Source organism: Ailuropoda melanoleuca, chromosome 4 (genome assembly GCF_002007445.2).
Source record: "Ailuropoda melanoleuca isolate Jingjing chromosome 4, ASM200744v2, whole genome shotgun sequence".
Classification (NCBI taxonomy): domain Eukaryota; kingdom Metazoa; phylum Chordata; class Mammalia; order Carnivora; family Ursidae; genus Ailuropoda; species Ailuropoda melanoleuca.
This window is the reverse complement of record NC_048221.1, coordinates 14,917,278-14,935,501: the sequence shown is the minus strand read 5'-3', so window position 1 is coordinate 14,935,501 and position 18,224 is coordinate 14,917,278. Positions and strand designations below refer to the sequence as shown.

The 18,224-nt window shown below is 43.7% G+C and overlaps 1 protein-coding gene across 2 annotated transcripts in view; it reads right to left on the bottom strand.

Moving 5' to 3' along the window:
- The window catches only part of LARS2 (leucyl-tRNA synthetase 2, mitochondrial), a 141,619-nt gene that overhangs the window by 98,853 nt on the left and 24,542 nt on the right, over positions 1-18,224 (bottom strand). For both annotated transcript variants that reach the window (XM_034658171.1, XM_002912754.4), the window contains one exon: positions 17,636-17,696. In XM_034658171.1, the coding sequence (XP_034514062.1) occupies positions 17,636-17,696 (61 nt within the window). The remainder of the gene's footprint in view (positions 1-17,635; positions 17,697-18,224) is intronic.

Sequence of the window (18,224 nt, the reverse complement as noted above, 5' to 3'; positions counted from 1 at the left end):
TGTAAAAAGGGGTCACTAATGGGACCGAATCCTGGGATGGGCGCAAGGACTGATGAGAAAATGTAGGTAATACACTTGGCAAACGTTCAGCATGAAGACGAGGAGGTGGAGCCCCAAGGGTACCCCAGACTCCCCCACAGCGTGGCAGACAACTGGTCTACTGCCCAGGCCACGGGGGAATGACGCCGAGTGCTCCATGCTCCCACTTGACTCAGTCCGGAATGCCAAGTACATGTCCGTCCTCTTAGGACCTAACACAGACTTTTTGCCCCTATGATTTAAGTCCCCAAGTTTTGTTCACGTTCCCAGACAGGCTGTCAGCTCCTGAGAGCAGTGGAAGGCCATGGATGGCAGGAGCACGGGGTTGGCAGGCTGAAGACCAGGGTCTCAGCACTGGACTCTGTCCACGGGTCTGCTCTGGACTCACTGGGGACCCTGGACAAATGGCGCACCGCCCTGGGCCTCCCTTTCCTCATGTGGCAACTGTGGTGAGCATCCAGGTTATCTGAAGAGGGTCAGCTTGTCTTTCCAACACCGTCTGCCTCAGTATGGGTGCACAGCAGGCACCCAATAAATCTTCATTACAGCAACAAATATACCAAACTCCAGGTAGTCAAATGTCACCATATTTAAAAAAAAAAAAAAAGAAAGAAAGAAAGCCGTGAGTCAGAGCCCTTCCTATTTTTTTAAACACAACAGGCTTTCGGGGCACCTGGGTGGCTGAGCCAGGTGGGCATCTGCCTTTGGCTCAGGTCATGATCCCAGGCTCCTGGGATCAAGCCCCACATAGCATGGGGCTCCTTGCTCAGCAGGGAGTCTGCTTCTCCCTCTCCCTCTGCCCCTCCCCCTGCTCATGCTCTCGCACTCGCTTACTCTGTCTCTCTCAAATAAACAAATAAATAAAATCTTACTAAAACACAGACACACACATAATAGGCTTTCTTAAAAAGTGGTATGTTTCTTCTTAGAACCACAATCTAGCTTATTTGTGCTAAATTTTGCCAAATATGGGTTCACAAGAGAAATACTGCCCCAATTCATACCACGCTAAGAACTCTAAGACATCTGTATACAGAACCTCCAAACTTCCAAAGGCAAAAAAAGAACCACGTTTACCTCCATTAGCAACTTCTACAACAAAACAAATGATCATTGTTTTGATCAATGTTTTGATTACCAGAAACAAAGGCTAATTCCCCGCCCCCCCCCCCCAAATCCACTGAGATCAGTTTCCCAGCTCCCTGGTGTAAGGCTGGTTCTGAATTCTGTTTTTTCCCCATTTGATCCACCAATGAGAGAACATTCACTGAGGGCCTACTACCCAGTCCTTATTCTAAGGGACTCACTAATTGGCTAGAGCGATAGAAAATGATGGTACAAGAGAGCAGAAAGGATGGATTTTCCACCCAAGTCGAGCTTCTGTTTGTTCGCTCACTCGCTCACTGACTCGTTCCGCAGACACTGACTGGGTACCAGCTACGTATCAGCACTGGGTTGGTAGCACAGAGAGGACTTCTCCTCCATCACTAAGAAGATTAAGGCCACCTATAGTGCCTCATCTCATGGTCTGTCCTCCTTTCTCTGAAGTTCCTATGAATAATCATCCCCACCCCTGTCCTACTCATTCACATTTGACTGAGGGGGAAAGAGAGGTATTCCGACCATCCACCCTAACTCCCGGGGCAGCCGGGCCCCACACCTGTCCCTGCCACCAGGTTCTGCTGCATTTCACCTCGTGTGCACCTTTCCCTTCAACAGGGAAAGGCCAGGGGTCAAGTCTAGGCCTGGCTAGGGCTCCCCATCTAGACCACATGGCCACCACTTCCTCCTCCCCAGGTTATTATTCCCAAAGACTCCCACCGCCCAAGACTGCTCGGCCTCACTGGCCACTCCCTTGCATCCCTCTTCCTTCAACCATCTGCTGAATTCCACCTTTGCCAAGTTTCCGCCTCTGTCCTGCTTTCCCTTCTCTGTTCTCCTCCTTTGTGCAGAGTTGAGGGAACAGGTGTTAATATCAGGGTAATTAATTAATCATGAACCTAACATTTGCCTAAAAGCTCATTTTTATGTAATTATGTTCTTTCATCTCGGGTCTAACTTTAGACTGAAAGTGAGCATTTCATGAAAATTGAAAATGACAAATGCTGGGCACTGTGCTTTTCTACAGCATGCGTTTTATTCTTGAAGGTCCTGTTTTTCAAATCTAAGGCTACGGCTAAACGGTCACGTAATTTGAAAGGCTCATGTTCTACGTGCACTTGAGGCCAATTTAGAGAATGAGTATTAATGGATGGAAAATCGTGGTCTTTGCAGTTTTCAAGGCAGCTCACACTGTTTTTCTGCACTGAAATCAGCTTGATCGGTGAGCTCCTCTTCTTGCTATTTTCCTGACCCTTCTTTTCTGGGCACCATCATTTTTATGGGAACTTGAAAGCTGTCTCCTGCTACGAACGACACAAGACTCTGACAACTATCAATAATCAGACGAGAAGCAACAATTTGCTTAATTCCTTGGTAATTGTTCTTCGCCAGCTGACAAGGATTTCATCACGGCCGTCCAACAATACAGACAGCTTTTCCAACCAGACAGTTGGGAACAGAAAACCCTCCATTAAACGACAGATGAGACTAATGGGTTTGAACTGCAATTTGTTACCCGTCTACTTGGGCAGATGCCAGGATTTCAACTCTCCGAGCCAAACCAGCTCTCCTACAATTGTTCCATTTTTCTGGAACAAAAGAACATTAAGTTTTTCTGCAACGTTTTTGAAAATTTCAGGATTCGCGGGAGTCATCTGAAAGGTATTCTGAGACGTGGGTTCTCCTGGCCTCCTGAATAGCATGAAGGCTATTTGTTAGACACGGGAATGGATCCAGAGGAAGAGGAAATATCAATTCATCAATTCCGTGGATGGAAAACAGTGACAGCAGTGTGCAAAATGAGCTGTTCTGCTGCCTGCAAGCTCCATGAGCAATGAGTAGTAGAAACCTGTCACAGCCTGAAACCTGTCACATGTGACACAGACCGAGAAATTAAACGCTAAACTTAGAAAAAAGTATAGAAAATTATTTTGAGTATCTTTTAGTCCAATGATTTTTAAGGGAAGGGCGAGGGGCAAGGAAGCACAGATCAGAATCTCACAGGAGGTGGGGGGATTTTTAAAACTATGCATGCCATCTTCTTCTGGGATGATGGCACAGATGTACTTTTCCCTATTCTTTCCACGAGGTACAACTAAAAACCCCGGTCATTCCATACATAAAACAAACCTAGGACTCTGAAAAATGAAAAAGAGAAGGCAGAGCGGTTGAAGACCTTAGCACCTGAGGAACGACACAGTGGTGAGTTCCATGGATTTTCCTGATGCCCTGTAAGTCCCAGGACTGGCACCTAACTAAGTCAGTAACCCAGAAATGTCAAGGAGTACAGACAAAAATCTTTTTAAAAATTAAAAATTAAAACAAGAAAGAAAGAAAAAAAGAAAAGCCTGCTCTCTTGGGCCAGACTACCAGGGAAGGGACAGCCTAGCAAGAAAGAAAATTTAGACAACCCCTCTACTCAGGCCAGCATCACGGAAAAAAATGGCAGCCCACCCCCACCAGCAAAGGCTTAGTGGAGAGCCTAGACTTACAACCTTGGGAGGCTACAGCAAGGCAACCAAACTGCGCACCAGGGTGGTGTCCGAGGAAGCCAGTGGAAAGCCAGGACTTATACCCTCACTGGGCATTAATGAACATTCCTCTTTGGTGGTGACAGTGGAGACCACAGGGGGTATCTGGACTTCCACCCCAACCAGCAGTAATAAAATGCCCCTCCCTCTCCCTGATGGGATAGTGTCGGAGGAGTCAGGAAGTCTGTCCCTGCTCTGTGGTTAACAGGGCCACCCCTCCACAGTGTCAGTGGCATCCACATGGGGACAGTAACAACGTCCTCTTTCCCAATCAGGGCAATATCAGCAGGGGCCTAGTGGGGAATCTCTGCTCCTACCTCTGCCCAGCCGTAACAGGGAGGTCCTCCATCCCCAGGATGTCAGTGATGGCCACCTGGAGATCCCAGACTTCTACAGCTACATAGAAATACAGAGGCAGTGCCCCCTTTTACCCACTGGAGCAGTACCAGGGAATCCCTGCTAATATATAAGGTGTTTTTTTTTTTAAGATTTTATTTATTTATTTGACAGAGAGAGAGACAGCCAGCGAGAGCGGGAACACAAGCAGGGGGAGCGGGAGAGGAAGAAGCAGGCTCCCAGCGGAGCAGGGAGCCCGATGTGGGGCTCGATCCCAGGACCCCGGGATCACGCCCGGCCAAAGGCAGACACTTAACCACCGAGCCACCCAGGCGCCCAATATATAAGGTTTAAATAAGATCCAGAGGGGCGCCTGGGTAGCGCAGTCATTAAGCATCTGCCTTCGGCTCAGGGCGTGATCCCGGCATTATAGGATCGAGCCCCACAATCAGGCTCCTCCGCTGGAAGCCTGCTTCTTCCTCTCCCACTCCCCCTGCTTGTGTTCCCTCTCTCACTGGCTGTCTCTGTCAAATAGATAAATAAAATCTTTAAAAATAAATAAATAAATAAATAAGATCCAGAGTCTTAAAAGAATTCTCCAAATGTCCATATTTCAATAAAAAATCATTAATCATACCAAGAACCAGGAAGATCTCAAACTGAGTCAGAAAAGACAACTGACACAGGCCAATACCATAATGACCAGACTGTCACCATAATGACTAGACTGCCAACATTATCTGACAAGGATTTTAAAGCAGCCATTATAAGAAAGCTTCGATGGGAAATTATAAACATACTTGAAACAAATGAAAAAACAAAAAGTCTCTACAAAGAAAGAGAAGTTGTAAGAAGAACCAAATGGAAATTTTAGAACTAGAATATAAAATAACTGTAATAAAAAGTTCAAAGGATAGGCTCACCAGCAGAATGGAGGGGTACAGAGGAAAGAATCAGTGAACCTGAAGATAGTACAATAGAATTTATCTAATCTGAACAAAAGAGAGAAAACAGACTGGAGAAAAATGAAGAGCCTCAAAAAAAAAAAAAAAACCAGAGCCTCAGGGACAACAAAAGATCTAACATTCAAGTCATTGGAGTTTCATAAATAGAGAAGAAAGAGAATGGAACTGAAAAAGTATTTTAGGAAATATTGGTCAAAAGTTTCTCAAATTTGGAAAAACATAAACTTCCATATTCAAGAAACTGAAACTACAAACAAGATAAATCCAAAGAAATCCACTCCAAAAAAAAAATCATAATCAAATGTCTAAGTACTAAAGATGAAGAAGAAAACCTTGAAGGCAAACAGACAGAAACAATGTTTAGCTGAAGAGAAAATTCAAAAGGCAGCAGATTTCTCATCTGAAACCATGGAGGCCAAAAAGAAATGTCACATTTTTCAAGTACTTAAAGAACTGTCAACCCCAAATTGGCTATCCAGTGAAATTATCCTTCAAGAATGAAGGGGAAATCAAGACACTCTCAGGTTAAGAAAAATCAAGAGAATTTGTCATGAGCAAAACTACCCTTAAAGGATGGCTAAATGAAGTTCTTTATTTAGAAAGAAAATGATAAAAAGGGAATCTTTTTTTTTTTTTAAAAGTAGGCTCCATGTCCACTGTGGAGCCCAATGTGGGGCTTGAACTTATGACCCTGAGATCAAGACCTGGGCTGGGGATCAAGAGTCAGACGCCCAACAGACACAGCCACCCAGGTGCCCCCAAAAAGGAATCTTGAAACATCAGGATTGAAAAAAAAAACCAAATAAGCAAAAATATGGGTAAATACAGTAGACTTTCTCTTGAGTTTTCTGAATATATTACAAATGGAGAAGAGTAAAGGAATGTAAAGTAAGGTTTCTACATTTCATTCAAACTGGTAAAATGACTATACCAATGGACTGTGATACATTATATATGTAATGTAATACCCAAAGCAACAACTAAAGAAGCTAAAGACAACCAGCCAAACAAAAAAGTATAGATAAATCCAAATGGAACTCTAAAAAACACTCAAGTAATTCAAAGAAAGGCAGAAAAAGAAAACAGAGAAACAAAAAAGAAACCAGAAAATAAATTAAAATGTCAAAATTTAGCCACAACATATCAATAATTACATTAAATGTAAATGGTGTAAATATACCAATTAAAAGACAGAGTTTGGCAGAACTGATTTTAAAAAATGAACCAACTATATTCTGTTTTAAAATAAAATTCCCTTCAAATATAATGATATAAGTAGGTTGGAAGTAAAAGGATTAAAAAAGATATACCATGTAAAAATTAATTAAAAGAAAGGAAGAAAGGCTTTATTAAGACAAAGCAGACTAAGAAAAGTGGCTATATTATCAGTATATTTCATTTCTATTTCATGAACTTCAAAGAAAAATGTCATGAAGTAGAATTCAGAGCAAAGGAAATTACCAATGACAGAGAGGAACATCACATAATGATAAAAGGATAAATCACCAAGAAGACAGAGCAATCCTAAATGTATACACACCGGACAGCAGAACTGTAAAATATGTGAAGCAACTGAGAGGAGAATGGAAAAATCCACAATTACAGCTGAAGACTTCACTACCTCCCTCAGAATGAATGATGGAACTAGACAGGAGTTAGAATTCAACATCACCCAACAGAACCCAATTGACATTTACAGAACACTCTACCCCAAAACAGCCAAATCCACATTATTCTCAAAACAGATGCCAAGACAGATCATATCCTGGGCTGTGAAACAAACCTCAAGAATTGAAATCTGTGATATAATAAGAAATATATTTGTATAACATTTCTGTCCCATTATTGGCACAAGGCTCCAAAAATCCTTAAGAATTTCCTGGTAAGGAGGATGTTTTGTTTTGTTTTGTTTTTGTTTTTGGTCATTCAAAAGGACCCCTTTTGAGTATACCTGAGGTGACTTAGGGTGGGGCCCCCTAGATAGAGAACTAGGACTTTCAGCCACACCTGCCAACCTCTGGAAAAGAAGAGAAGGGGTAGGGAGAACTGGAAATTAAGCTCCATAAAAACTTTTTTTTTTCCCAAAGACAATCCAATTTTTTTTTAAATTTTTTTTAAAGATTTTTTATTTTTATTTTTATTTATTCAACAGAGATAGAGACAGCCAGCGAGAGAGGGAACACAAGCAGGGGGAGTGGGAGAGGAAGAAGCAGGCTCATAGCGGAGGAGCCTGATGTGGGGCTTGATCCCATAACGCCGGGATCAAGCCCTGAGCCGAAGGCAGACGCTTAACCGCTGTGCCACCCAGGCGCCCCTCCATAAAAATTCTTGAACCACGGGACTTGATGAGCTTCTGGGATGATAAATGGGCCAGAAGAGTGGCCCATTCCAGTTCCATCAGGACAGAAGCTCTTGTGGTTGGGCTGTTATTGCACCTCACACTAGCAGAATTCAGCAGTGAAGCCATCCAGTCCAGGGCTTCTCTCTCTCTCTCTCTTTTTTTAAGATTATTTATTTATTTATTTATTTATTTATTTATTTATTTGAGAGAGAGAGAAAGAGAGAACAAGCAAGGGGAGCGGCAAGCAGAGGGAGAAGCAGGCTCCCCGCTGAGCTGGAAGCCTGACGCTGGACTCAATCCCAGGACCCTGAGATCATGACCAGAGCCCAAGGCGGACGCTCAACCCACTGAGCCACCCAGGCACCCCAGGGCTTTTCTGTGTTGGAAGATTCTTGATGACTGTTTCGATCTCCTTCAGAGTCATAGGTCTATTCAGATTTCCTATTTCTTTGTGATTCAGTTTTGGCAGGTTTTGTTTCTAGGAATTTATCCATTTCATCCACATTTATCCTATTTTAGTAATCGGAGTCTTTTTCTTTCTTAGTCAATTCTAGCTAAAGGTTTGCCCATTTTGCTGATCTTTTTGAAGGCCCAACTGTTGGTTTTGTTGGTTTTCTCTGCTGTCTTTCTAGTCTCTAGCTCACTGATCTCTGCTCTAATCTTTATTATTTCCCTCTTTGTGCTAGCTCTGGATTTAGTTTGTTCTCCCTTTTCTGGTTCTTAAGTTGTAAAGTTAGGCTGTTGACTTGACATCTTCCTTGTGTTTTGATGTCAGCACGTATGGTTATACATGTTCTCCTTACTGTTGCTTTTGCTGCACCCCAGAGATACTGGTATGTTGTGTTTCCTTGTTCATTTGTCTCAAAGTATTTTCTAATGTCCCTGTGATTTCTTTGAGTCACTGGTTGTTTAAGAATGTGTTGTTTAATTTCCTCTTCAGCCCACTGCGGTCAGAGAAAATACCTTGTATGATATCTGTCTTTTAAAATCTACTGAGACTTAACTTTGTGGGTATCCTACAGTATCGGGATGCAGTCAGTAGAATATCCATTCCCTAATCCCTTGAACATGTGAACATGTCGGTTTAGTAGCTAGAAGAATTTTGCAGATGTAGTTAAAATAGGGAGATTATCCTACATTATGCAGGGGAGCCCAATGTAATCAATCACACAGGCTGGTAAGGGCAGAGACCTTTCTTTGGCTGGAGTCAGAGGGACACAGCAAAAGGGGGACTTCAGAGGGACTGGAAGCATGAGAGGGACCCAACCACTGCTGCTGGAAAAGCCACATGGAGGGCACAGGAGGAGTGCAGGCAGCCTCAAAGTAGCAAACACTGGTCCCCGGCTGATTGCCAGCAAAGACCTGATCCTACAACCACCAAGGAACTGAACTCGGCCAACACCCCAAATGAAGTAGGAAGCAGATTCCTTCTCAACGTCCAGCAAGGAAGGCAGCTCTGCTGACACCGTGATGCTGGCCTTATAAGATCCCAAGCAGAGGACCCTGTGAAGCCCACCCAAATTTCTGGCTTACTAAAACTGTGAGATAATAAGTTTGTGTTGCTTTAAGATGCTAAGCTTGTGGTAATTTTTATGGTAGCAATAGAAAACTAATACGGGGGACGTGTCTAGGATAAAAGTAACTATGAAAGACATCTTTGCAACAACCAGGAAATTCACATATGGATTGCATATAAGATAATATCATGGAATTACTGTTATTTATTTATTTATTTATTTTTTTAGTTGTCAAATGGTATTGTGGTTATGTAGGAGGACCTCTTAAGTCTTCAGACAGGAATAACCGAAGTACTTAGGAGCAAAGCACCACCGTGTCTGCAAGTTATGAAGCAAATATGGCAAGCAATATTCAATGATTGTTGAATCCAGGTGAAGGCAAATGAATGTTCAAAAACGTTTCATAAGTCGTTGGAGAAAAAAAATGTCGAGTTAAAGAAGCTAGACACAAAAGAACACAAACTAGGGGCTCCTGGCTGGCTCCGTCAGAAGAGCATGGACTCTTTATCTTGGGGTCATGAGTTCAAGCCCCATGTTGGGTATAGAGATTACTGTTAAAACAAAACAAAACAAAACACATACTATGTGAGTCCATTTATGTAACTGTTTAAAAAACATCTGTCGGTGGTAAAACTATATTGCAAACAAGGCAGTGGTGATCACCAGGTGTCAGAACAGTGGTTACTTGTAGTGGGGAGAGACAAAGTTGTGAATGGAAAAGGCCACATAGAGAGGGATTTTAGGTGTTGGTGAAGTTTTATTTTGTAACCTAGGCAGTTGCTCTACAAACATGTTTTATGCTTTAGCCTATATATGTGTAATACCTCACAATTTAAGAAGTTATAAAAATGCGGCGCTGGGGTGGCTCAGTCGGTTAAGCGTCTGCCTTTGGCTCAGGTCATGATTTCAGAGTTCTGAGATTGAACCCTGCATGGGGGGTCCCCTGCTCATTGGGGAGTCTGCTTCTCCCTCTGCCCCTCAACCTGCTTGTGCTCTAACTAAATAAAATCTTAAAAAAAAAAAAAGAAGTTATAAAAATAATTCTTGTATTCACAAAAACACTGCCAGCTTTTTCAAAATTGGCTTTTATTATTCCGTTATGCTCTACCTTATGCCAGAAATAATTGAGGGTAGGCTTGTCTTTTGATTCCTACCTAATAAGGTTTGAGAGCACAAGCATTCCTAAGATCCTTTTCTCTGAACAGAAAAACAAAACCACAGACCTACTGCATAAGAAACTCCGGGAGTGGGGCCCGGAAATCTGCGCTTTAACAAGGTCTCTTGGTGATTCTGATGCTCACAAAGGAAGTTACGAACCGCTGATATAAGTACACATATAAATAATCCTTGTTATTTTCATGGAGTAACAGCTTCATCTGCAAGATCTCCTAGATATTGCTTCCCAGCACGCCTGAAGTCCATTGTCCCCACACAACTACAGGCACCCATGCTATCAAAGGTTGTACTGGGCTGATGTGCAAGACGGACCTGGAGGCCTGATGGAGCAGTGGAGAGAAGGGCTTTGTACTCTTATTTTCTAAGACATTTAAAGAGTGATAGAAGAGTTCTCTCTTCAATAATCATAACAAACATTCTCTCGGAGAGAAGCTGAGGCTCAGAGGGGCAACAGATGATGCCCACCACATGTGAAAGGCAAGACCCATCACCAAAAGCCAGGCCTCTGGGAGGAGGGGGTAATTTCACTGCCATCAGCCAGAGTGCGTCCTGGACAAGGATGGCCTGCCTGGGCTCATAACCACCAGTGGGGGAGGACTTTGGATAAAACTAACTATCTCGCTGGGGCACCTGGGTGGCTCAGTCGTTAAGCGTCTGCCTTTGGCTCGGGTCATGATCCCAGGGTCCTGGGATCGAGCCCCGCATCAGGTTCCCTCTTCAGTGGGAAGCTGGCTTCCTCCCTCTCCCACTCCCCCTGCTTGTGTTCCCTCTCTCGCTGTCTCTCTCTTCACCAAATAAATAAACAAAATCTTAAAAAAACAAAAAAACACAACTATCTTGCTTGAATAGCCAAATCCACGGAGGGGCCCGGGAGACTTCCTTCTTCAGTTAGGGCTGAAGAGTCCAAGAATGCTACGCTGGTTGAAGCCATGAACACGGACATGTGACTGTTGGACCAGCACAGCTCTGCACGAGGTCAGAGGCACCTGTGCTCTGCATTCATGACGACACGTGGTTCCCAACCTGCAGACGACCCCAGCCCCGAACACTAGGCCTTGTGCACCAGCACCAACCTCCCTGTGAGCAGGTAAGCAATGAAGGATGAGCTGCCAAGTCACGTCACCTACAACAAAGATATCCCCTTTTCCCTCCTGGGGGAGAGGAAAACCTCCAGAAAAAGGTTAATTTTCTGCCTCTGCCAGACAAACTACTTCACCTCTGTCAGGACTTAAAAGAAGACCTGGAGAGTCACTTTGAGTGCCTGCTACACGTTGTCAAGGCAACCACGGCTCCCAGCTCTCGGGAATCATCCCAACCATGTGTTTAGGCCCTTGCTTGCCCCCCAGTTCTTTTTGTTTTAAGCTCTTCTTTAAAATTCTTCTAAAATAAAAACCGTTAAAAATATATCTTTCTACTCCCTCTGAGCCCTCCTTATTTCCTGGAGTTTAATCCTTCCTATTAGATATCCGGTTCTCTATGTAAACAAAATGCCACGGTTAAGGGCCTAAGCAAACATAATTTTCACTTTGCAATCACACAAATCATGCTGCCTTTGGAAGTAAGCTCATGCAGGTATGGTCCAAAGAGCTTGTGTGTTTTGCACAAAAAGAGGGTAATAACAACACAGGGAGGGGAAGAAAGGGCCAAAGAAAGACCAGCGGGGGGTGCAGGCTGACAAATGCTGGCGGCAGGAGAGATATTTACAAGACAACCAGCGCAATCTACAAGAGGACTGGTGCTCCCTGATGTTAGGGGACCGTCCTTCAGTCCTTCACTGCTTCCACTGTGACGACGGGAGTGAAGGTGGAAAGAGCGAGCCTTCAACTCCTAGCGACACACATTGAATTCTTGACAGATAAAGTTATCTGACTTCCTGCGTGTTGCAAAGTAATTCGGGGCAGAAGGTACGCATGAAGTCAGACTGGTCACAAAACAGCAACTGTTGAAGCTGGGCGACAAGTGCTTGGAGGTTCTCTATACCAGCCTCATTTTTTTGAGTGTAAACTGGACTTTTTCCATCATAAAAAAAAAAAAACAACCAAAAACATAGAGAGGGAGAGGAGAGAAAGAAAAGGTGGGGGAGAGCTGGAAAGGAAAGCAGGTGAGTCAAGGAAAGGGGTGAGAGCGAACAAGGGAATGGAAAGAGGACAGTGAAAGGGAAGAGAGAGGGAGAGAACTGTGCGCGTGGTGGAGATGCCACGGGCACCCCAGCTGCCCCCCTACTTCATGTAGGCTGTGTGGCACTGCCGGATAAAACCTGGAAAAGCTCAAAGGCACCCAAAGCCTAGCCTGGTAAAAATTGTGATAGAGCGTAGTCGCGACGTGCCTCCTGTACCGGCTCCGCGGTAGCCACACCCCACGCCTTTCTCAGCCCGCAAAGCCTGCCTTCGAGAAGCTGGGGAAGCACGTTTGTGTTCGTTTCAATGGATGACTGTCTTAGGGGCAGTAATTCCGGAGTCTGCCTGACCCCACTGGGACTGATGGGCAAAGCTGTCAGTCTTTACTACTGGGCACCAACAAGCACAGAAGACAAGGAGGAAATGAGACAAAGGGATTAAAATTCCAGTGAAAACGAGTATAAATAGAAACTCCTAAGATCTCCACAATCAAGAAACTCAAGCGAGGGGCACCTGGGTGGCTCAGTGGTTAAGCAACTGCGTTCGGCTCAGGTCATGATCTCAGGATCCTGGGATTGAGCCCCGCGTCAGGCTCCCTGCTCTGCCTCCCCCTGCTCCTTCTCTCTCACTCACTCTCTCTCTCAAATAAATAAATAAAAATTTTTTTTAAATGACCAATGAATATATAAAGACGGGGGACATGGGGACTACATCAGTACGGGAAACAACAGAAGGTGCCCCCAATGCGCGAGAAACGTCAAAGAATTTTGGCAGATGGAACCCAATTGAAGAAAAATACCATAAGCCAAACAGCGCCCCCACCAATCTTTAAGAATAGAATGGGTTCTTGAGAAGCAGAGCTCTGCCACCTCTTACTTGAAGGGGCGAAGTCCTGAGGGAGGGGACAGCAGGCCACGGGGCAAATAGAAAGTCCACAAAGTGGACCCCTCTGGCTTTGGTGGCTCAACAGTACTTCAAACAGTCAGGGTCAGGGGTATCTGTGATGGCACAACTCATCCCTGGGTAAAGATCAGACCGAAGGGAAAGACGCACCAGGAGCAGTGGATTCCCCAAACCCAGAAAGGAATCAATGACGCAGAGACTACGAAGGAGCTTCCCTTCCCCTCCTCTCAGGCTGCTGGATCTCTAACTTGATATATTAGTCCACGTCACTCAGCAAATACAGGAGAAAATCCACAAGGTGTCTATGAAGAGATTCTGAAACGAACAAGGACAACACGGCATTCCTACTGGTAAAAAAGACACCGCACAGGAAGCAAAATAATTTTTCAAGAGCATCTCCTTATAGCCTCAAAGTTTCTGAACACACACGGTCTGTGAAGATGAGATAAGATGGTGAAAGAAGAAAAAAAGAAAGAAGAGGCTTGAGAAAGAAACTGGGAACTGAATGAGATAAGAAAAAATACGACGAAATCTAAAAATACAATAGCAATATGAGTATCTGCACCAGAAACCACACAAAGAGGCACTGATTCGATAGAAACTGGACCAGTGATGCGGAAAGCAAATAGAAGTTCTCCCAAAAGGCAGAGAAGAACAAAAGGACCAAGGTCATGAGGGAGACAGATAAGCAAAGGAGGACGGTGAGCGGAGCACACACACCGACAGCTGGGGTTCTGGGGAGCCGGAGGAATGGACTGCCACAGGGAAGGACCCACAACTGCAGATTGAAAGGGGTCACTCAGCACTCAAAATTCAAGTGGAAGGACTAAACTGGGATACGCTCTGATGCAAACTTGGAATGGCAGGGGCAGAGACGGAAAGAACGCAACAAGCATCAAATGGGGGTATAAAGATTACTGCATGTACGAAGGGAGCGAACGGACTGTCTGGGCTGGTCTCAGACTTAAAGGCCAGTGGGTCAGAGGCTGGTAGTTACATAAATTCCACACGGGATTAAGTCACACAGAATGATAACTACTGCACACACCCCAGTGACTGCGTGTAAAACTGGCGAAATCTGAATGAGGTTCCTGACACTCGTTAATAGTTTCATGCCAGTGTCAATTTCCTGGTTTTGATATTATATTATATTGTAGTTCTTTTTTTTTTTTAAGATTTTATTTATTTGACAGAGACAGCCAGCGAGAGAGGGAACACAAGCAGGGGGAGTGGGAGAGGAAGAAGCAGGCTCCTAGCGGAGGAGCCTGATGTGTGGCTCGATCCCTAATGCCGGGATCACGCCCTGAGCCGAAGGCAGACGCTTAACGGCTGCGCCACCCAGGCGCCCCATATTGTAGTTCTATCCAATATTCTCATGGGGGGAAGCTGGGTGAAGGGCACTTAGGATCTCTCCTGTAAGTCTATAATTATTAAAAAAAAAAAAAAAGATAGTAGGTCAAGCATCAGGGTCCACTACAGAAATCCGAAAGAAAAAAGAATTCCATACCCCAGTAAACTGCTGTTCACACATGAAAGAAAAGGATAGTCATTTCTGTTATGAAGACAACATATGATGCCAGAAAAAGCAAGAGTCAAAATAAAATGTTCGCAAATCCAGAGCTTTTAAATGGGCAGACGTGCTCTAAAAAGGTCTACAGACCAGCACTAAAATTAGCCAAGAATAATTGATTTGATTTGAATAATTGCTATGGATGTGATTTCAAAACTAGCAGCAAATATCAAACATAATGTTTAAGAAATAATACATGATCAGAAAATGTATAATATAAAGAATAAATTAGGCCTAGAAACTCCTATCAGGGGCACCTGGGTGGCTCGTCGGGTAAGCATCTGACTCTTGGTTTCGGTTCAGGTCACAATCTCAGGGTCACGAGATCAAGCCCCATGTCGGGCTCTGGGCTCAGCACAGAGTCTGCTTGAGATTCATTCTTTCCCTCTCCCTCTGCCCCTCCCCCCACTTATGCTCGCTTGCTTGCTCTTTCTCTATCGCTCAAATAAAATCTAAAAAAAAGAAAAAAGAAAAGAACAAACACTCCTTACCTGTGTGGGCAAAAGACATGATTAGATCACACACACACACAAACACACACACACAAATTCAAACATCCATTAAACACATGGGGAAAAAAAACCTCCCTATCATGAACAATGAAATACAGACAAAAACAGCTCTGTCATAACTTGAGAGTATAAATTTGTATGGTCTTCAAACCTTCAAATACCACAAGCCAAATTATACCTTTAAGTTTCCTTTAAGTACCTATCTCAGCCTTAAACTTGTTCATGGCTTTTTTGAGAGTTCACATTAACAAAATAATAAAAAATGATATATCAAGATTTCTGCTCCAAGAGTGGGGGATGAACACAGCAAACTGGTCACTGAATTAGCCAAGCCTTGCTGAGACCTATCTTCATCTGAGAGCTTACCAGGGACCCAAAGAGATAATTATGGGTGCCTGGCGCATGGTAAGTGCTCAGTAACCATTAGACAGTGAGAGCAGTGGGGGTGCTATTTATCTACAACATCGCACAACAGGTTCAAAATCCCTTATCTGAAATGTTCGCAGTCAAATGTGCCTCAGAAGTAAGAACTTTTGGGATATCAAAAAATAATAGCGTATTTACCCAACAAGGTCTGGGAGAGTACCTGGTAATCAGTTATATCACTACTTCTACAGGAAAATATACAAATATTCATTCTAAGTGACATAAATATCAGTTCAGGTTAGATTTTGCAGTCGAATGAGTTAAAAAAATTATTCAGTTTTTAGAGCTTTCTGGACTTCAGATTTGCACAGAAGGGATGAGAACCCGTATTTATAATAGAGAAACATTAAAATCTATCTAAGTGTATAGTAATAAGGGATAAGTTACATAAGTTATAATATAGTCATTAGATGGAAAACTATACTGCTCTAAAAAGTCATTTTTTTAAACAATATTTAATAAAATGGGAAAATGTTCACGAATAGTAGGTAAAAGAAAAAAAAGCAAGATAAAAATATGCATTGTGAGTTCAACTTTGCAAAAGTAAATTACATAGATGTTTATAATCCCAGAAAAAGACACAAGGAACCATACCAGGATGCTAAATTAGCCAGGCTGACTCCTGTTCTTCTTTAGATGTTGCTGTATTTTCTAATCTTCTACAATAATCAGGAAAATAATCTGCTAATATTTTGAACCATTTCATGGCTGATGTCCCTGTGCAGACCTAGAGGGTTAACAAGTCCATCTCTGCCCTCAAGGAATCTAGAATCTCATCTCTGGAGAGCCCTGGGCAGTTGTCTCTGCACCAGACTGCATTTTGTTAGCGATTCCCCCCCCACTGGCCCCTCAGGACAACGGGACCGGGCCACCGAGACTTTGTCACACCTCCACCAAATGCAACACTGGTGCCCTTACAAGTCAAGTCAGCGGTAAAAATGGCATCAGTGGTGTACCGAGAACTTGATTCAGCTCGTGACCTTATTTAAAGCTACCAAAAAAAAAAAAAAAGGACTGTTCAAATGTGTTTGCTTTTTTTTCACTGTACTCATCAAATCTCAATTATTTAAGAAATTGCTGAAGAAGGGGAACCTGGGTGGCTGAGATGGTTAAGCGTCTGCCTTCAGCTCGGGTCACGATCCTGGGATCATGGTCCTGGGATCAAGCCCCACATCGGGCTCCCTGCTCGGCGGGGAGTCTGCTTCTCCCTCTCTCTCTCCCTCTGCAATTTCCCCCGCTTATGCGCTCTGTCTCTCTCTGTCAAATTAAAAAAAAAAAAAAAAGAAAAATTCCCGAAGAAGCAGGAAAAGATTGTATTTGGGTTTGTTCCAGGTGCTTCTCATGAGGAAGACGATGTGACCTTGACCTTGACAGATTCAGCAATGAAAACCTTCATCATTTTGTGGAGCATATGGATGCTAAGAGGGATTGTGACACTGGAGGGTTCCCTGTGAAGGGACAGGCAGGAATCCCTCTTACCAAACAGGCCATTAACGTCTAAGGGGGTGGGCCTTTGGCCAGAGCACTGAAGGGCTCAGTTCCCAGTTTCCTGAAGGGTTCCTAACACCCAGGTGGTCTTCATGAACTCCTCCCACACCTGGAACTCTCCACTGGTTTAATACACAGTTCAAAAGCATTTTACACCAAAATGTTATTTGTGACACAGCATCATGGGCTGTTAGGAGACTCAGTTTTGAACTTGGAACAAAGGTAAATAAAAGGTCAGTCAACTTGACACCTAACCACCCCAAAAAACCAGATGGGCTGATAGTTAATTACATTTATATAGATTCCAATGGTCTTTTTAGAATATTGCAGATAGGAGGGGAAATCCACGTGCAAAGCTACTGACACACATAAATTCTAGTCGGTTGTGGAGTTAAATAAGAAGTTAACTCTCCTAGCTTAATCCCACAGAAAATTACTCGTTTGCAGGCAGACTGTCCTCCGGGAGCACTTTTTCATTTGCGGAGTGCTAATCCTTCCCTCCCTCCCTTCCCTTCTCCGAACCCAAAGAGGAGAAACATAAAGTGTGCCCGTTCTCGTGTGCAGCCGGGACCCTCATAAAACGAAACCCTTCCAGGAGAAAGGGCTGACTTACCCTATCCCAGCTGAAACACAGGCCCAGTCGATCCAGCTGCCTCCTCATGTGCTCAATATTACTGTGAAACAGAGGGAAGAGAGTTTGGTTTTCGGAGGGGGGAAAGCCACAGACAAACCACACTTTGAGACTGTGAAGGGAAAATGCAGAAGTCTAGATTATTCAAGAGGGCTTCCAATGTTGCTTTGCCCTGGCAAAAAAATATTAATTACCGAGAATCAATGAAAATATCAGCACTATTAGAATTAGAAGACACCCATTCTCCAGATTCATAGAGAATCTACTAGAAACCACAATGGTCTTTGGCCCTAGGGACTGGCCCTTCCTCTGGCCATCATAGGGAATCCCTTTGGTATGTGCACTCCCGGCCCATCCAAACATCTGTATCCCACACAAATTTAAGCCAAGCGTTTCTAAGTTTAAATTCGACTGAAGGGAAAAACCCTAATGGGCAAATTGTGGAAATCCAAAAGAAACCTGCTTTCGTGCTTATCAGTCAAAACCTAAAATCGGAAACTGTCCAATAACTGAGATGGGTAGAAAAGCGAATGAATCAACTTTAATATAATATGAAATAAGGTGATACATC